At 45.8% G+C, this 21431-nt stretch overlaps 1 protein-coding gene across 5 annotated transcripts in view; it reads right to left on the bottom strand.

Moving 5' to 3' along the window:
* Positions 1-827: 827 nt before the first annotated feature.
* ABHD14B (abhydrolase domain containing 14B) overlaps positions 828-21431 on the bottom strand; it is a 120541-nt gene continuing 99937 nt past the window's right edge. For 4 of the 5 annotated variants that reach the window (XM_069644018.1, XM_069644015.1, XM_069644017.1 and 1 more), the window contains one exon: positions 828-5556. In XM_069644018.1, coding sequence (XP_069500119.1) covers positions 5374-5556 — 183 coding nt within the window. In that variant the 3' untranslated portion in view covers positions 828-5373. Of the gene's footprint in view, positions 5557-13783; positions 13980-21431 lie in introns of those variants that run through there. The other variant, XM_069644019.1, reaches the window with a different exon arrangement.

Here is a 21431-nt window from a genome sequence, read left to right as displayed (position 1 = left end):
GTGCAATCCCTCCGCATCCACACTCTCTCAACCATCCTCTCGCTTCTCACAAGCCTCTCATTCCACATTTTCATTACAACACTCCAAACTCCATAGATACGGGAGGAAGCGCAGGTATAAACAAGAACACAACAGTAATGCAGTTTGGTGGTATCTCGTATTTACCACTGAGATCTCACATTTTTGAGGCCCAATGTCTTGCTACTGTCAACAATTCACCTGTAAAACAAACGAAATCTGGTGGCCAAGGCTACTGACGGCTATAATGTAGGCTATTTCCAGGTAGTAGGGGGCATTTTCCACTGTTCAAAATGTATCAAATTTTCAGGAAGTGGAGTCATGGACCGAGCAGCCCAAATGACTTTGGCTGAGCGTTTGGTAAGAAAATCTAAGTTACAAGGCATCAGGGTATATACAGTCTTTGCTCAGCCCAGGGCAGATGATATTTTCCACGGCTTTGGAGGATGCGTTTCCTGTAATGGGGAGAGCAGTCAGAGATGCAATTACAGTTGGGGGCAATGCATTTACCACTACCACCTAATGAAATAGGGAATACGAGTGAAGGGGAAAGTTATTAGAGGTGCTATAAAAAAGCTAACTTGACCAGCAAAGAATAACAGCTAATAAGACATGTTTCTGAGTCATAATATTGTATCCATTTCCATTTTTGCTCATTTTCTGCATTTGTTATTTTACACGTGCGGCGTAAAACAAAATAAAACCTTCTGCAATAAGGCGGTATATCATAGCATCTGTTTAGAGAGGACACTACATGTCACCAGGTAGGACATACTGCTCAGAAAGAAAGACTACCACACAGACACAAGTGCAGTTAGCAGTGAATTTTATTTCCTAAACATCTGGTTGATTTCTAAAGCAGCATGAAATGTGTTGGGCTCAAGTAGCATGATTCGGAATGTTAAACGATTTAAGTTGTGACTGAAAAACTTTGCACACACACACACACACACACACACACACTTTATAAAGAGATAGTGCTCTTAGCATGATGCAGTTTCACACAGAGCTATCCGCATTTTGTGCCCTTGTAGTTATGATGTGGAATGTTTAGTGGACTTAATTTTACTTTTGGGGAGTCTCACCACACTGGCACTTCTTGGAAACATAGTCTTTGGGCAGCACTTTCTCAAAGGATCCCGAATACATGTGTTGCTTTGGATTTGTAGTGGTGGGTGCCTTTATTCTAAGTGCAATAATTGGCTCTTAATAGCTTGGGTTTCCCGGCATCCTGATTTTCGCAGATCTACCTTGTCGCCTCACTCCTGTGTGCCATTAGCTTTAGTACCTCTCAGGCCATAGATTTGTTATTTCTAGTTTTCCCTCCACCATTCCTCCAGTCAACATTGTATTTTAGTCCCACTCTTTAACCTGTGTTAGGATTTTGTATTAGTTAACATAGTCGCTGAAGTTGAACATCTCTTGCACCTTAATTTCTCCAGGGTAAGCGTTATCCCCTCACTTACTTTCACGTACAGTCCCCTTTATTGTAGCTTGAGGGTTGTCAACCTCATTATTTCACAGCCCTCTGCACCTATGGGTTACTATGGAGAGGGTTACGCTCATTCGTTGTCTTTTGGTTATTGCGTCTTTGTGCTCCGAGCACCCCATTAAAAATCAATGTATTCGTTTTTGCCTCTCTCGCAATACCTTGGCCCCTTGTTTCAACTGGTCCACACTCCAACCGGTTTATTGAAACTTTGTATTTTCTTAGGACCAAATGTCTCACAATTACTAAATGCCTCATAGATATTTTCTATTCTTCAATCAGTTTCTGGCTCCCAAACCTCTGTAACCAATCTGTTTGTATTGGCAGTATCAATCAGGTCTACACAGCTTTTTAAGTGTTGTTTTTCTTGGAGTCAGCTGTATTAAAATGCCCTATAGCTTTTGAAAAAGTGTGCTTCAGGTTGTCCAGTACCTCTCCTGTTCCAAGGTCTCTACAGTCCTTAGCTCTTTTTTGGCACTGGCTATCTCAATGTCTTTTGTGCTGGGGCATTTGCCTGGATCCTTACGTTTTGGAAGGATTGCTTCTGAACCAGTCACCAGGTCTTCTTTGGAACTTGTTTTTGCAGTCTCCTTTCTCCATCAGGAGAGCCATGGCTGTAGAACAATTGTTTCTTGATGTTGGGTGTCTGATTGGAGCCATGCCTCAAGCAATTACTTGTTGGACTTTCATGCTCCTGGTATCTAAAAAGGCCCCTGCCCTTTCAACTCCGGTGGTTGTTATAGTTCAGTAGCATATGTAGAAGGTTACCACATACTTATGTTTCGCTTCTTATGTCTCACACACCCACATACTTGTGAAAAGTAGTTTATTCAGGTAAGTTCTGCCCCATCCACCAGAATCCTGTATTCTTGTGTTACTCTGGTTTGGCTATCACCCACGGTGTATTGAAACACTGTTTCATGGGGATTCCTTTTTAAATTGTCATGTCTCTTGGCTTCCTCAGCTCAGGCATCATTCCAGTTCTTATTGGTGGGTATCTCTCACGTTCTTAGTGACAGAGGGAATGTTGAACGGGTTGCAAAAGAGGCCGGCGCAGTTTCAGATTTGCCAGTACCAGATGCTGGTAAAGATAATTTTGTGGTTTGAGGTAAGAAAATAGAATTTGCAGTGTAAACAAGAAACATGTTTCTTAAATATGAGTCACAATGGCTTACAAAGATTGGGCATAATTTAAGCATCATCGAGGGCACCACCTGGTACTCATGCTGCCACCTTTGCAACCTCTGGTTTAGTGATATCAGGTGTGATGACATGAACACAAAGTATACCAGCTTCCATTATAGACCCGTTTACTTTCTGCAGTTCCCAAGCCTGGTCACACCCAAAGCCACCTCTGTAGCTTCGGGAGTGGCAGAGGGGAATGACTAAGGGTGCCCACCTGGAGCGAGTTGGAAAAGTAGAGTCCAGCAGAAGAAAAACCAGCAGATAATCACGTTGTCGACCCCGGAGTACATCATGTCTTTCTAGCCGAGATCCAGGGCCACATGTGCATGTCCTCTTTGATGGCAAGTGTGGATGGGCTGCACCTCCTATATGGCGACTATATCCAATATAGGACAGAACAGATCAAGTCACTAGTAGGTGATGTAAGAATCATTCACCAAATGTATTCAATGCCAAAAAGAGATTTAATCATTCAAGTAAATCCCACAAACCAAATGCTATGTACAAAACAAATGCCTTACTTTAGTACACAATGCATGATCTTATTGAGGTTGGGTGGTGGGATTCACTTGCATGATTCTTAGATTGCAGACTGGATTTTTTTCTGTTATAGTGAAATGATCCTCCCTGGTCCCTGCAGGACGATAAGGTATATGAGGCACTAAGTGACATTAGACGGCATTGATGAGGCATGTAAGGTGCACGTTGCATGGGATGGCAGCCCATGCACATGTGAGTCAGTGCCTTTTCATATAGTGACTATGCTAGTTATACATGGCAAAAAAGACAATACACTGTCAAGAAGCTGAATTGGGCATCTGGCCATATGATACTGTGTCTTACAAATGATGACTGTACTAGACGTGAGGAATTAACTGCCATTATATGTCTTCACTGGGGCATTTGAAACTGCGATTAGCATGATGGCGCACCCGATGCTCCACCTTACAAATGACTGTACTTGGTATAGAAGGTATTAACTGGCATTAGGTAGCATTACTGGGAGATTTGAGGATGCACTTTGAACTGAAGGGCATTTCCTGAACATGTCAGGATGTGCCCTGTGTATGGTGACTATACCAGACATATGGGGCATATTACTGGCATATTAGGCTGCATTTGGCATGTGATGGCAGCGCCTGGACGTGTAGCACTATACCTTGCATGTGAAAACGGTACCAGGTATATGAGGCAATAACTGGCATATTACACAGTAATAGCGTACAAACCAAGACTATATCCAGCACGTAAGGCAACAATTGCCATGAAGAGGCAGTACCCAGTTGTGAATGTAGGGTTGTGCTTAGTATATGATGAGAATACCTGGTGTGTGAGGTTAGAACTGACATGGCCTCACAAGGCTGTAATAAGATATGAAGGCAGCAACACTGGCCTCCGTCGGGCCTGCAGGGAGTACACCAGGCATTTTATGACATCTATACTATGGAGGCCAAATAGCATCCATATTCAAGACCCCAATCATGGCATACTAAAGCACGTCCCTAATTAAAATATGTTGCCAGCTAAGTGCTTTAGCAGCTATTTAACCGTTGTTTACTAATCATATTTAATTGCTTTCTTCACACACAATGCCACAACCTGCGATGTCATCATGGGCAAAGTTCATGTGACATCACTCCAAAGGATGGCATCTAACATTTGGTTTTAGCTCTGGTAACCTTGGCATCTCAGTTGGCATCTCAGTAAACTTGCATACTTGTTAGGAAGAATTGTATTTTAAGTTTGAGACGTTGATTGGAGAGAAGGGATTGAATGCCAAGAAACTGACCCCATTGATTATGGAATATTAGAGTTGCTCAAACCACTTCACCGATTAAAACAAATCTGGACAATGCACCAGGAAAGAAACACTGTCAAGGTGAAGATAAACCTAATTGGAGAAGAATGTAGCAGCTACTTTGGTGACATGGCTGCTTTCTAATTTACACAATGCTAACGAGAGGCACAAACTAATATTCGGAGGACTATGGGACTTGCTTGACGGCTTATAGAAATGTGTTCTTAGACTGTATTAGTCAGACTCCAGAACAAGCCAGTCTGGCGTCTGCCCAAGATTTGGAACGTTTTTAAATGTAACCATATAAATGGTTCTTCAGGGGACTGGACAGTCTTGTTAGTGGCACCTTGTAAGACGCTCACAAATGAGAGTCTAAGAAGGTCTGTTAGTCACGAATAATTATTTAGCTGATATTGTAGCATGGATGGCTATAAAGCCAGACGTTGCCTTGTACCTTGGGCCAAGGCCTCCTAAGTTTCTGGTCTCAGATATGTAGGGTACTTCAATTCAAGAATATCACAGGTCTCTCCTATTTGCCCAATTACTTATACCAAATTGCTTCAGGATCAATGGGTTTCTATGGTGACCCTTCTGGCTCCGCTTCCCACTCCAGGTCATGGGTAACTCTCTGCACTTGCATGCTTGTTTCTTAGACCTTTGAGTTACTTATGGGTGGGAATAACTCAAGTCTATATTTCTCATTACTTCAGTTTGGGCAGTCTCAGGTTACTGTTAAATCTCAGTGTCCTACGTAACTAAGATAAAATCATTAGTACCTATGGTTCCCTTATTCGCGGTGTTTGGGTTCTACGCGGCAGTGCAAGTAATAATTGGCCATCAGAATATACGGATTACGAGTTTGCAGCAGAAGAAGCCTGGTTATTTAAGCGAGGGTCTTCAGGAAATCCAGCAGGCCTTGGTGCCATTCCTCCGGTTTGTCGAGGTAGCAGGGATGCCCGGCACCTTTCATCATCATCACCCTGTGGTTGGCCAAGTTCTTCAGGTTGTTGAGTGACAACTCCCCCAGCTGGGCATCCTGGTCCCCATACACGATCAGCGTCGGTGTCTGGAAAAGGACAGATAGGAGTGAGACCACACTTTGTTCAACACAATTCTAAAGAGGATAGATCCAGGACACTTTTTGGTCACGATTATATCACAAACCCCACCCTCACAGATATGGGTGAACTTCCTTAAACAATGCATAACTCAACAGAGAGATTTTTGTATTCTGGTTTTCTAACATACTTGTAGTTTATGGTTTACAAGTCAAACACATTAAATCTGTCGTTTTAAAATAAATGTAAAACAATGCTTTTCCACAGCACGTCTCCCACAGTTTGCCATTTTCCTATCAAACATTTGCCTCGTTAAAGTGCTGCATATCACACATTGGCCATTTTACTAACAAGAAACACTTTTCATTGATGATAAATGAACGTGTTACTACAGCCTTTCATGCATCCTGAGATCAAAAAACCACAGCTTTCTTGCCATTAACCTGTCCAGGCAATACTTTTTTAAAAAAAGACTCGGATGATCTTTTTTGAAATCAGGCACCTGCACTAGTAAACTCCCAACCTCTGAGCTTTACTGAGAATATTAAGGTTCTCAGAAAAGCCATGACAACTCTCCTTTCTTCATCTTCCCGCTTGCTGCAGCAAGTAGTCTAATGAGCACATGCAAGCTTGACAGGTATTACTGCTTTGTCCTAACCAGTCCATCACTACATAGCTGGATAGGGAACACTGTCTTAGCCTCGGAAGGTTAAAGCACACAGCGTGAAAACACTGACGCTTGACCACAGAGATGATTCAAAGAGTGCAGGTGATTTTGATTGTTTCTGGAGCGCAATCTTCACCCAAAGTTGCTTTGGCGATGTGAAGACAGTAGATGGTGTTGTACAGATCAACAGAGGGCAAACAAGTGACAACCATGGAAGACCCCATAAAAATAACAAAAACCATGACCTGAAAACTAGAAAAACAGGTAACGGTGCAGGGGTACAACGTTTCTGACTGATATCCCACATCAGGCATTGTTTTCATCAAGGGGTAGAATCTTAGAAGTCCAGCCTAAGGTGCCCGACTAGTTAGACAATTGCCAGCCTTGGAGAGCCACTCGATCTGATGGGAAATGTTGAGTAAGGAATATGGTATGGAAGAGGTGGCATTGCCCCAAGGCATAATTTACCTAAACTCATGATTTGGGTGGCAGCATAAATAGCCCACCAGTGGCAGTATTCTGCAAGGTCAAAAGGAAGCCTGTAGGGCAGGAAGACATGGTCTAACCCACTGCTCAATGCTGGGGTCAGCAGCAGCCTGTATCTTTTTGTTCAGTTTGTGCTTTACCCATCTACTGGGAGCTGTGCGCTGGAGAACAGGATTTTAGGTTTTCTTAGTGGTTTTTAGCTACGACATCATTCAATTCCATTGGTCAGCTTGCCTGCACTACAGTGCCACACCTTCCTGCATGGGCAGATCTGTGCTATGTGGTTCTTAACGGGAGAGGACTTACTGTGAGTTCCAGCTAAGAAAGATGATAGTGGAGGAACTGAAAGAATAGTAGTAGTAATAGTAGTAGTTGTAGTAGTAGTATGTGATTTGTATAGCACCTTTCACCATTAGTATGGTCACAACGTACTGTAGGTTCAACACCCTTTGTGAGGACCAGAGTCCGGCTATCAGTGCTAGTATTTGTGTGTGCAGTGTGAGAAATCAGAAGGTGTCTCACCCGCTAGTCCCCGGAATCTCTCCCTCAGGTGGCCATGGCACGGCAGTGGACTAGTGCAGGAGGATCACCTGGGTGAGGGGTCCTTAGGGAGTGGCACCCTTGATGGCTGATGGCGAGACGCGGTGTCCCTTTCCCTCTAACACCTCCTAGCAGATAGGAGACCGGGGAACTTTAACTCCCCTCCCCTTTCCTACACGAACACTGCTACACAGACAGCCCACTCTGGGAGAAAACAGACTAGTACCGGAGCAATGTACCCGACCTGTCCCACTACCATAGTCAGGCAGAGTCAGGCAATTACCTTCGACAATACACACCCGACTTCAATTGAACTTCCACACACGGATAAAAGGCGCAGCACGAGAGCACACTCTGAGCGAGGCAAAGCACATGAAGGAACAGTTCTTCCCAGGCAGCAGAGAGAAACGGCAGACCGAGAAAGGAGAACAAGGAAGGAGATACCCTTGACTTTTTTGAAGAGTGAGCGTTATACTCCTGGGAACTTGATAGCAGCACGTGCAAGTCCAAGAAGGGTAACCGGCAAATCCTGTATGTGTGTGAGATATCCGGGGCCCTCCTGCATGACTGGCCGAGTCAGGGAGGAGCAGCAGCCTCAGTGGTATCGAAACCAGAGGCGTTTCTCCCAGTCTATTCCCGGGGAACCTTTGTTCAGGTGGCCATTAGAGGGCCATCGCTCTTGGATCCTAACCATTGGGGCAGACGAGCGAGGGAGGATACCTTGGCAGGGGTCCTTGGAGACTATGGGAGACACACCCTCAGGCGAGACATAGTATTTCTCCCATTCCGATACGCCCCTTACCGACATCACCTCAGTTGTCATGGGATATTGTCAACAGTGTGCCATCATACACCACTACCTTTCTGTAAGGAAAAGGTGAAACCATCAGGGAAAACGAAGACTATACCTAAATTCCAATAAGAGTTTTACCCCTCTTTCCTCGAAAACCACTTTTCAAACAACCCTACATTCAAACCCCTTTTCCTGACAAAAATCTACATCTTTATGCCTTTTTTGCAGAACACCACATTTCCCATAACCCCATTCCCCTATTGAAATATCCAAGGAGTGGGTCGAAGAAGAGGCAGATGGGAGTCATGAGGATTAGCCATAGGAATCCATAGGCAATGGATTCCTATGGGCAGTCTCCATGTTGTCCAAATGATGAGGTGAAGCAGAATCAGGCAGGGAGGAACAACTACTCACACCTGACTCCAATCAACTCTAGGTGGGAGTATTAAAGCAGTAGCCAGAAACAGCATTTTGAGCGGGCTGGGGATGCTGAAGGGTGCTGAGACGCCAGAGGGAGACGATTGTTGCCAGAGAAAACCTGGAAGGCCTGGAGGAGGAAAAACTGCTTAGACACTGGACTAGTGAGCACAGGGGAGGCTGCACTGTAGAGTGGAAGCTGTGGCTCCAGGAAGCCAAACGAGGGGCAGCGGGGGGTCACCTGGTGGTACCCACATAAGAGCTCCTCCCCTGGGCCAAACCAGAGAGCCCAGGACTTTGAGAGGCAGGTGGTAGGACCCTGACCTCAATCAGAAGATCCCCTTTTTGCTCCCGATGCTCCCAAACTGTGAGACTTTGACTTTAGACTTTGCAAATTGAGAGGGGTCTGAGCACGACTGGTTGGGAAGTCCCTTGTGCAAACATTGAAGAGAGAGAAACCTAAGAACTTTTGGGGAGCAAGGCGAGGAGCGATACAGAGCCCACGAAGGAGCAGCTTACTGAAGGCAGCAGCTAAATCAAGGGAGAAGAGCGAACAAGAAGGAAGTTGCCTTCAAACTATTCCCACAAGTGATTGCTGTACATTTAAAACCTTGAGAACAGCAGGTGTAAGGCCTGGAAGTGTAGCCAGAGAATCCTGCATTGTATGGCCGCGATACCAGGGGCCATCCTGCATGACCAGTCGAATCGAGGAGGAACAGACTCCGCTGTGGTACCATCCTTGACTCCAAGATAAAAGCTGCAAACACAAGTTCCACACAGCCGGTGAGTTGGAAGAAACTGTGCAAGACCGGTCTGTATGTTTGAACAGACGTTGCAAGAAGCGACAATATATCCTAAAGAAAAAGTATGGAAGCGGTTGCTGAAAAACGCAAGCAAAAGGAATTGAAAGCTGATAATTATGTTTGAACATTAAACCCAGAAAAGATAGAGTGGTCCGGCACCGCAGGTGTGCCCAGTCGAAGGTCTCTGAATTAGTGTATCTTACGAAGGGGAATTTGAGTTGAAATAAATAAGGGAATTTGAGTTGAAATAATTAAGAGAAACAGTGAATCGAAGTGGTCCTGCGAGGGTTTAAGACAAATCCTTCACACAGTCGAAAGTATTTGATACAAGTAAACAGTTAATAAGAATTATAAATGGAACAAAGGTCTGTGCACGGCTGAGGGAGGTCTATTGGGACTTTTGAGTTTAAAGAGGGTCCGAACCCAATCAAGGGAGACCTGTTTAACAATTATTTGGAAAGGGGGTCTGCACACAGATGAGAGGCCCCGAAGCTACAGAGAGTGTTCGATTGAGTTAAATTGTGAGAAGAAAGGAACTTTAATGTTGGTTTGTTACATCAGGTCCTCTGAAATAAGAGACTTTGAGAGGCAAAGAGACTTGGCCACGGAAGGCCCTGATGCTAATGTTTGAACTGCACCCTTACGCTAGAGAAGCAAGAGACTGTGCTATGCTCAAATGTGCTGCCTTGTCCTGTGCTGAAAACGTGGGGATGGGAGGCCAATGGCCTGAATATCCTGACTTATCATTTGTTGGACACTTCTTTCTTTTACATAACACTGTTTCCCACACAATGTGTAATTCGAGGTAATGTTTGGCAATAGGTTTATTATAGGCCCTTTTAATTTGACAAGACTCCACTAGGACTGCATTAATATTATTTGATGGTCTTAGCTAGCTCCCATCTGTAGATTTAGGATTAGATAGGCGTTTATCAAAGCCTTTTTGAAGTTTAATAAACACCCTTAAACTGTGATTACTAGTGTCTGTCGTCTTACTGTTGATACCATGGTTTCCTTACAATGTTGAAGTGAAGGTTGCAAGCGGTAACATTGTTACACGAATGAGAGAACATTGATGCGTTTGATGAAAGACACAAGTAAAGGCCAGACGGCTGATGAACTGTTTGAACATTTAACGTGAACTAAGATACAAGATAGCAAAGTGGCCCGGCACTGCATGTGTGCCCAATTGAAAGTCTCTGACTGATGTATCCCACAAAGAAGTGGCCAAAAGGAACTGTAATATGTGAAAGTGAAATCGAAGAATAGAAATCAAGTAAGAATGAATCGAAGTGGTCCTGCAAGAGTACAAGTAAAATCCATCTTACAGTCAAAAGTCTTCAATTATGTAAATGCATCAAGGTCAAAGCCCGGCGGAGGGAGACCCATTGTGAATTTATCAAACTGTGAAACAAGGAGAAAGCGAGAGTGCAAGGTCTGAGCCAGATCGAGGGAGACCTATTGTGAATTTGTGTATAAAGAAGGGGTCCGAGCCCAGTTTAGGGAGAGCCAGGGTGAACTGTGCATCCAAGACCTGTATTGTATCCCAGCATTCTACGAATGAGAGACTTTTAAACAGAAGAAACTTTCTTGCAGAAGGCCCCTATTTATATCCTGAACTGCATCCTCGTGCTAGAGAAGCCAGAGTCGGTGCTAAGTTTGAGTGTGCCACCTTACCCCTGCTGAAAATGTGGAGAAGGGAAGCTAATTGTCTGGCAGTCCTGACGTCGTTCCTTGAACACTCTTTCTTTTGCATACATCATTTTCCCCACACCATTTGTATTTAGAAGTAGGGATTGGCAATAGGTTTATTAGTATAGGCCCTTTTTATTTTGACAAGCTTCCACTAGGACTGTGTTATTATTTGATGGTTGTAGCTTGCTCCCATCCTTAGATTTAGGATTAGATAGACGTTCAACCAATCCATTGAAGTTCAATGAACACCCTTGAACCGTGATCACTTGTGTCTGTCTTTACTGTTTGATGCCTTCCTTACAGCAGCTACCTAGCACATGATTGTCATGAATAGAAGCTGCATTCCTACAGCAGAGGTGTTTTGCGAAGAGTCTTCGAGTGGTGTATGGTGGCAGATGCATGCATGTCTGTGGCCGTGCCTTTGGCTAGAATTCCATATGCATGGAGTGTGACAAGGCTCAAAACATTGCAGTTTCATAGATTAGGCACGCTGGCTACGCTCCAAATCACCTAGGTTAAGTCCGAGGCTAGATTCTACAAGTGCTAAGAGCAGTACATATGCTAACCTACACAATTATTCTACATGCAGTACATTTTGGCTAACTTACACAGTTCCTTTAAGTGTAACATAGCGGCTATATCCCAATTCTGCTAAGTGCAATACAGAGTCTAACCTTCACAATTCTTCTAAGTGCAAAATACTGGCTATCCTTTACAATTCTTCTAAGTGCACATATTCGCTAATCTTCACAGGTCTTCTAGGTGCAACATATTGGCTACATTGACAGTTGTAACTAGTCATCAGAATCCCTGTGTAGAGTTGGTTTCTGAAGACGTTAGTTGAGTCGATAAGGGGTTTGCTAAATGTCTGAGGACTAAGGGAGTTTCCTTTGAAAAACACCTGGGGCTTCCTCCCCTTCCCATAGGTGGGTGCCAAACCAACCAACATACAAAGCAGAAGATAACCTATATTTCATAGCTGTCACCGGTCGGTGAGAATACTCTGGAGCAGTCCATGGCGGCTTCTAGGGATCTCTCAGTTGATGGGGATGTGACAGACTAACAAAATATGTGTCTTTAGATATCTCACTGTAAAAGTTTAAGAGATATGCCATCTCTTACATGCTCAGAGGTATTCGGTAGACGAATAAGAAACTCTATAGAGGCTCTGGGTTTCTAAATATCCCTAAAACAATTGTAACATTGCGGGATCTGAGAGGAAGAGTGTTTACAAGCGCTTCACACATTGCCTTTGAGTTCATAATTTCATGTTGGACGTGGCACGAGTATAGCTGCTCTTTAAAAAAGAACAAATCTATGTGTTTATCCATGTAATCTGGAAACCAGCATAGGCCTGGGATAACTGATGCTCTAACCGCTTTCCCGTTCCTCAAATGTTGGACAGAACAGTGGGGGGTGATGTGAATGCAGCACGAATGCCATACATATAATTTAGAGGCGGTTGTCACCCATAACAAGCTCAAGCACATATACATAATTTGGTGGACCGGTCAGTAACCATGGGGAAGACAGTATAGATCCCCAGGAGTATACCATCAAAACAGGGCACAAACTCAGGTAGGAGCTTGCCTCTTCCCCTAACCCAGTGCTCTGCATCCACATGATAAACCTTTCACTTGCCGATGTTCCACAAACAGCAGCAGCAATGCATGTCCCTCAGCAGTCATATCCTCTAGTGTGTGTGTCCTATGGTGCTTGCCAACATTCTCTGGCACTCAGGCCACTGGTCAATCTCCAACGGTCTAGCCAACTCCACAGGACCAAGGTACCTTGCAGCCCAGCATCACTCCATGCCTACTCAGGCCCCTTTTCTCCTCTGAATCCTTGCTTCCTAGACACAAATCTTCACACAGTAAAAACCAGCATAGAATAAATGAACAAAGAGCCAGTAACGATTGTGTGGATGTCTAAAAGGCAGTGGCAAAACTGAGCAAATTCAAAGTATGCTAACCCGCTTTTCCCACAACTGTGCTAAAATACTAACACTAGAAGGCAGTCATGAGTTCAAATTTAAGTGACCCAGCAAATCGACAGTCGCTGAAAGTGCCAAACCACCATTTAAAATGTGGCACAAAAAAAAAGAAGACTGCGGACGAGAGACTAGGATACATGGTTTGGAGTTCTCTTTTGTTTACTCATACCTCTTCCAGGGCATCTGGCAGAAGAAAGCATAGTGAGGTAGGACAAAGAAAATCTGTGATGCAGACAATGTATGCTAGTATCAATGCCAGTTACCTGGCCAAACAAACATTATGCGTCACAACATTCTTTCCCTTCACTCTAAAGCACATATGTTCAAACCAAAAAGTAGCAAGCACTAAAGCACCTGAGATGTTCACCGAGCATGCTGCAAATCAACAAACACAAAAAAAGGTAGCGAATCACTAAATGTGACCAAAAACAACACAGACGTAACACACACAGAACAAAAAAGCATCCAAAATTTGAACTAGGGGCAGGTGTCCACAAGGTGTGGCTCTCTCAATGTTCAGGACTAGGACTCTCATGATTAGTTACCATTTACTATGCTGGTTAGGGCTGTTTGGAATGGTAATACACAATATCTGCAGAACGATAGGTCGCAGACCTCAGTCCTAGGGATGCCAGTGCTGAATGGGAGATCTCCCTGCAGCAGACAGCAAGGAGAAGAGCCTTACCTGACTAATTGCACTGCTGAACATGGGCGGTTTGATATTTTGCCACTATTCTCTCCAACACGTACAATGTTTAGGCCTTCCTTGCAACAATGGCAACTGGGAAATTTTGTAAAGATATGATGGTGTGAAGTGTGGAATTATAGTCGGAGACAGGCAAATGCTAAAACAATATTTATTCACTGGCTAAGGGCAGCAAATGCTGAAAGAATAACTATCAAGTCCTCCCGGTTAGCTTCACCGGTGTTTTGGCCTCCTGTAGTACAGCGGCGTTAGTCCTGGCTTGGTCCTATCTCGAGCCGGTGTCCGGATACGCCCACCACTCTGGTTCTCTCTCCTCTCTCTTCTCCGTGTCCTGTGGAATGAGAGCAACCCATTAGTCTCGTTTGCCGCGCTTTTAACACACCTGGAGGTTTCAAGCCCCCTCCAATCACTGAGGGTTTGGGTTAACCCCCTTCTCATTGGTTCCTGGGACGTGGTCCTGCCCCTCTTAAGGGTTGCCGTCCCGGGGTGTCGCCATTCCCGTTCCCCTTGTGATGGTGGGCGGTTGCGTTGGCCATGCGGTTGTGGCCGCGCCGTGTAGGGACGCATCCGGATGCTGGGCGTCCCTCCCCAGCAATGCGCAGCTCTGGCACCGTCAGGAGGCGCACGGGGGCGGCGAGCCGGGCGCCGTTCTCCCACATCTCGGTGCCGTCGTGGGCACTGCTACCCCTCCCCCGGACCGGGGTGATCAGGTGAGTACCTGGCGGCCCCGCCGCGGCTGTACACAGCGGCTCCTTCCGCGGCCTTGCCTCGGCTGCCCATAGCGGTTTTAGCCGCAGCCCAGCCGCGGCTACCCGCAGCGGGTTTCCCTTCCCTTGCCGCAAGGGAAAGGACGGACATGGCAGCGCCTCCTGACTCATGCGGGCCGGCTACACGCCGCGGCACCAGCCGAGGCGCAGCTTCACAGATGGATAAGTTGTTCAAATTATCAGGGATGCTCGAGAATTGTCTAGGGAAATCTAATTATTGCACTAAAAGACAACCAAAGTATGTGATATTATCTAGGCCTGGGCACAACAGAAATAAAAGTGGAGCAACTTGGGGGATTTAACCAGTTGACAGAACACCAGACTCTTTCCCAATTTCCATTTTGAAAGTTAGCCCTCAAAGTCGTTCAATTTCTTCTTAGTAACTGGGACCTATGACTGTGCACTGCCATATTTTAGGGGTCCAACAAAACTATGCACAAAGGATGTTAACTGTAATCAACATAAAAAATATCCTCACTGATGAAAAGGTTAAAGAGACCATAGGGTAGGAAATGTGAAAGGTCTATCAGCAACCTACAATCCGAAGGCAGGTTCATTTGCATTTATTTTTATGCATATATTTTTATTTACTGAAGAAAAAGTACTACAATCAGAAACTATGTGCATAAGAAAAACAACTGGCTGATGCATTCCCTTTGCAGTGTGTAATAATGAGGCATACACGGCGGAGTGTGTAAATAACCTGTTTATTTGATCAACCCGCAACCAGCGGTGCTCCAGCTCTGACAGAGACTCCCTTCAACTGTCGTCTCCAATCCCCACCCCTAGGTAAACAAACCGGGAACACTGGACGTGGAATTCTACCATTGTAGAATTCCACATCAGCCTGACATAACCTATTACAACACAGTGCAATATCCAATAGTTGATGGTGATCAGTGAACCTAATGTGGTCCAGCAGGTTGAAAGGATAGATCCTGATTAAAACCTGGACAGGGACATCACACATCAACAGAATACTTGTATTTATTTATAGTTCTGTATGCAAATGTTCCCACTGCTACTGGGCTTCAAGTACTGCACTATACATACAGCACCCAGAATGGATATGTCTGGAGCACATCACCTTCACCAAGACTGCTAGACTTGTACGTTTAAACAAGAGTCATCTATGAATGCCTATATGATTGCATATCATGTTCCAGAGCCCTTCTTAGGGCTCAACTTGAAGAGCCCCTTATCTCCATGACTTTGTACTGAACGTGCCGATTCTGCGCTTCATGGGGTTAAGGGGGCGCACCTACAAATTGAGGGAATGAGCGGGATAGGCTGGGATCCCTCCTAGGGGGGAGGCAAGGGCACTCTGGGAGCTGTACTGATACTTCGAATAAGGCCTGGAAAGGAATAAGGGGATGTGGATGCTTTGTATATGCCATCGGCACAGTGATCATGTATGTACAACTACAAGAAAAGCAATGCTCCAGGTAAATGCACTCAGCAGCGATGCTACAGGTAGGGCCTCGTCCTGGAGGCCCGCTCTGAACACATGGCCAGCGTGCCACGGTTTAGGGAGTGGGTAAAACTGACCTTGAGCTGCACATCTCCAGCAGACCAGTCGCTGAGACAGCACTGGGTGATGTAATGAAGGTCGACAACCCAGTCCCACGGCTTCTTGTGGGTACCGGGGAAGTGGACCCGAGCCAGAGGAATGGTCACACAGCCTTAACTGCTTTTTGGTCTATGGGTATGTGAACGGGGAAGTGGAATGGAGTGGTGTTCCTTGAAGAACCAATCAGACGGTAAGTTATGGTGTCCCTGAGAAGTAACGAGCCCTCAGAGTGTCCACCAGTGTTTGCGAAGGTCGCTATCTAGCAGGTGCCGTGTGAATGTCTCCCTTCCCACTAGATCAGGGCGCCTCGTGTTCTTTCCGCTGTGGTGCCGACCAATGGCAGATGGATAAAGGCCCGGAGGTCAGCACAAATATTATTTTACTAATTGCTTTTCACTCCTTCCGCAAACATTTTGCAATGTGGCGCCACATGGGGAGGAGATGAATCGGGGGAGGGCCGACCCGTTTGCTCCAACCATGTCTTACTAATGTACGTCTAGCCACAGGGAGTATGACACAATTTAACCAGTGAACTTTCTGGCAACCGCAAAGACGTGAAGTTTTCAACAGCAACTGCGTCCAATACTGTGAACATTGTATTAGCAGCATAAAACTGATGCTTGCTGTGTGCTCATGTGTCAGCTCTCATCAACCAGTTCTGTTCCACTGTCCAGTTTGATTTGTGCTCGCCCAGCTGTAATAAACCATGTTACTTCTTGCCCGGTCTGTGCTCCTTTTTGGACTATATGTGGTAACTATTCATTTCAAGTGCTTGGAGGACACCAAATACATTTTTGGAGGCCCCAGTGAGAGCCTCTGTGCTCCCGGTCAACTGAGGGTATCCTGGCCGTTATCGTTGGGGGCACGGATCTGGCTACTGCAGACCTGATCTATGTGTATAATTGAGGAGGCCTTGTAGATGCCGAGTTCTCGAAGCGCCTGTACCAGAGCAGAGCCTGTGCTCAGGGAGAGAGGGGAGCTCATGCTGGAGGATCAGTGCCAGGGGGACTCGAGAATCTCTAGGACATGAGTATTAACTGTGAAAGAAAGCGCTGCATCATGGTTGCATGCCCACGACGGGGGGAAGACAGGATTTTATGGTGTCTAGGATGCATCCTCAAAGAGGGAGAACGATCGGCCATAGTAGTATTATAATTTAGCACATGCCACCCTACAGGGAGTGGATGTGGGTGTCTGCACGGCAGCATTAGAGCAGGGGAGGTGCATAGTAGGAGGTGGAACCCGTTAGACGGGAGTTGCGTGTAGCACCGGCGATTGTATAGTTGCATCATTTGGCGAGGACAAGTGTAATTTTATTGTTTCAAGGTTATAGAGAGGAACGCTCATGTGGTAGACAGTGTTGTTAGTATTGTCACATGGTGTTGACTCATGGTGGAAGGATCAACACCCAGAAGTACCTTGTGTATAATAGTCCGCTTGGCATTTTAGCGGTAAGCGTGTGCAAAAGGAGCAGAGGTGGATCAACGCTTATCTCCACTAACATAGGGAAAGGTGAGCATGTGGAGAGGGCCTTTGGGTACTACAACAAAGTGAGTGGACCAGCCTGAGGAGAAGGCCGATGTGACGAGTGGGAGTGCGTGGTGGGCCTGTGGACAAGGCCAGAGTGAACCACGAGAGGGGCATGATCGGGAGCGAGTGTGGGTGTTGTGAGGAAAAGGGTATACAAAGAGAAGTGGGAAGGGTGCCTAGGTTAATTGGGATACAGAGGAGGGACGGTCAGAGGAAGGGAGATAGCCCCCTGGATCACATGTGCAAGAAACTGCCCCAGTATCACAAATATTAAAGTATAACTTTCAGTTCAGTGGGTCCAGGAGACTGCAGGACGCTGTTTCCATGCATGGTCCAGAGAAGGAACATTTGATAGCAGAATAATAGAAAACATGTTCTCGTACTTGTTAACAAATTACAAGGGCTCAAAGTTGAAAAGTAGGCCGGATGTTTTGGGGCTCTGGAAATTTTACGAAGAAACAAAAAGGGGAACAAGTGAAGAAAGAGAGAAAGAGAAAAACGGAAGGGGTCGGACCATACTCTCTGCCCCCGCCCTATGGTATCTATCGGACATTACTGGCCGCGGCAGTATATACAAACCCACAGCGGGAAAACACAGGAAGGGACAAAGAAACAACTAAAGGCGAAAAGCACTGAGATGCAAGGAGGCAGGAGATACCCACGAGTGGGCAGAGGAAGTACTTTGCGGCTATTGAAAAAAATACACGACAGCAGGTGGAGGCATTTTTCAGTGAAGCAGTGAGAGCGTTAGAAGAGTTGCAGAGGAAAAATAAAGGGGGGAAGGGGAATGGCTATCAGGGAGGATACAATTTAGACTGGAGGAAGAAGGAAAACATTGAAGAAGTGGAAGGAGGGGAAGAGGGTGGTGCAGCCTCAGATGAGGGGGCAATAGGGAAAGAGTGGAGAGATGGAGACAGTGATGAGTGGACACCTGACAGAAAAAGGAGACAGGGAGGAGAGAAAGACAGCAACAGGACAGCGATGAGAATAGAAGGGACTGGTCAACTTCCCTCCACAACAGAAAGGGAAAGATAAAAATGGGTTTGACCCAAGCCACCAAAGGGGGAGGTTGAATAGGGCCCAGGACAAGAAAAATGCTGTTGCAGAAAGGAATAGGGGACGCACATGGCAGGCCATGGCAGGCAACGGACCGGGACAATCTAATATGCAGCCTACCTTCCCTTGTGGCCGGCAAAAAGACAGCAGGGGTGATTCTGGCCAGAGGGGACATTAAAAGTTTATTCGCAACCATCATAGGACAACAAGGGACAAAATATGGGAGCAGGCAGGGTAAAAGGGTTGAAATTAAGCACTAATTAATAATAATAATGCCCACAATTGAGCTCCATTCAATAACTGTCGAGCACACATATGCGAGGTTCTGAGAAGCATGTATCGCGATAGCTACGACCTGGGGATAGTAATGGATCATAAAATGAAGACTGACGATGACCCAGCGAACTATGTAAAACAGGTGCAAGACCTCTGGACACAGGAGACACGAAGGTCCTGGGACAAGTGCATACCCTTGTTTTACCACATATTGGTCAAGAGACTGCAGACAGATGTCCAGGCATTATTAGCCAAGATTGTGGGAATAGAAGCGAAGAGGTGGCCAGAGATAGAGGCAGCGATAGTACACTACTGTAAAAGGAAACAGGAGAGCAAGGGGCACACAGACAAAAATGCTGCAAAAAGCACAAAACAAACTGGTGCAAAAGAAACTGGCAAATTATACATTTGAACGAGCAATGCTTGTGCCTGACACTGCCGCAGTGGGTCCCACCCAACAGGGAGGGTTTCCCATAGGGAACACGCCAAAGCAAGGGAGCTACATGCAGCTGCAGGATTCGCCACAGCAGGTGAGTTATATGCATGGGTTTTTTTCCCATGGGGAGAGGGTACCATCAACGAGGCATGGGGAGAGGGTACCATCAACGAGGAAGGGGTGGAGGATATAGAGGGGCAGGATATAGGGTCTTTGGCCCGTGCTTTATATACCAAAACATGGGGCACCTTGCACACACCTGTACTTTTGTTCAACAAGCTCAAGCACAGGCAATACAAATGGCACAGCAACAAGGATTAGTCATAGCACCGCCAAAGTGGCAACAGATGCAGCCTCTTCCAGCAATGCTGCAGCAGGTACAGCCTCCCCTGCAGCAGGGAGCCCCACAAGTGTACGGGGGGCTATGGAAAGTGGAATAGGTTCTACAACTGTGACACAAACACCAGCAGTAGCAGAGGGGAATACAGTGTTGCTAGGACAGAACGTGGTGCCCCACTACAGTGGGGTAAGTGTTGTCAGCGGGAACCCAAGTGTGTCCAGTCCTAGCAGTAACTGATGGGCACGAGGAGAAATCTGAAGTAGCAGTGAAAATAGGACCAAAACAGTTTTCCTTCCTCATACATACAGGAGCGACAAAATCCTGTATAGGGGAAGGGGGATTCCCACTGTCATACAAGGTAATGGATATGCAGGGCTTCTCAGGGTGGTGGTGACGGTTCCAGTAATAAAAGATTTGCCGCTAACTATAGGGAGGCAAAACAGCATAGCACCACTTCTGTATTCCAAAGACACTCCTATTAACATACTGGGGAGAGATTTACTCAGCAACCTAAACGCCACAATATCATTCACAGAGAAAGGGATGGTGTGCACAATGCCAGACATTTATTACACGAGTGCCGCACTCCTATTAGCGGCACATACTCAAAGCACACTATAAGGCCAACCCATGTACCCAAGCATGTTGCTGTACTGAGTGGAGATACAGCTGGGATGGGTCCAGGAATACGAGAGAAGGTGTTCAGACTGGCATCAGAATTCCTGATCAGACCACAGTGCCAAAGGGATGACGTAAAAAGGTACTACACTTGTACTACAGCGAGGGGAGGTAGTGATACGCAGAGACATGGTGATCCTATGCGGGATGGACAAGGACAACATGGAATGACGTACAGTGCTATGCATCGACCCAACATTAACAGTAACAGGAGTAACGGATGAACAGCTGCTCTCCAATAAGGAGGAAGAGATGGTATTCCAGCGGCAGATACTTTTCCCAGTGAAAATAGTAGAAAAGCTGGTTCCCACACTGACAACTGGTGAAAAAGAGCAGCAAACACACACATGAAGATATTAAATGGGTTCCAGAGAAGTTATGGACCAAAGGGCCCCATGATGTAGGGGTACTGAAAAGGAGTGGGGAGAATTGTTCCCCCGTGCTAAGCAATACTCATTGTCCAAAGAAGAGGATGAGGGAATATACTTGACCCTGAATTAACTATGGCAGCAGGGCGTCATACAGACATCCTCCTCGCCATGTAACATGGCTATATACCCGATAAAGAAATCAAAGTGTGGGTCATGGAGATTCATACAGGGTTTACGCCCTCCAATGTGGTTGAGCCCGAATTTCCATTAGTACGGAACCCTGCTACAATAATGTGCAACACTCCAACGCAGGCAAAGTACTTCACAGTCATTAACTTGAAAAATGCATCCTTCTCCATTCCATTACACCCCGATTCAAGATATCCAACAGCATTTACTTATCGAGGAACTAGATTCGAACCCACTAGGCTCCCCCAGTGGTACTGCTAATCAACTAGCATTTTCAATAGAGGGATCCAAATTGACCGAGCAATTTACACATGCCAATCACAGTGATCCAGTATGTTGGCCATTTGTTAATATGCATCTAGACTGAGTAGGGGTGTTGGGCAGACTCAGTGCACCTGTTAACACCACTAGCAGAAAAGGGGGACAAGGCAGAACTGCAATACTGCCAGGAGGAGGTTATGTACCTGGGACAAATAATATCCATTGACGGGTGTAGGATAACAGAGTGGGTGGATGCAATTCATTTAACAGCACATCCATGCACAGTGAAGGAAATGCAAACATTCCTGG

The sequence above is a fragment of the Ambystoma mexicanum genome, chromosome 2p, assembly GCF_040938575.1.
Source record: "Ambystoma mexicanum isolate Mex_15411 chromosome 2p, UKY_AmexF1_1, whole genome shotgun sequence".
NCBI lineage: Eukaryota > Metazoa > Chordata > Amphibia > Caudata > Ambystomatidae > Ambystoma > Ambystoma mexicanum.
Note: the sequence above shows the minus strand (reverse complement) of the source record. Positions and strands in the feature narration are given on the sequence as shown.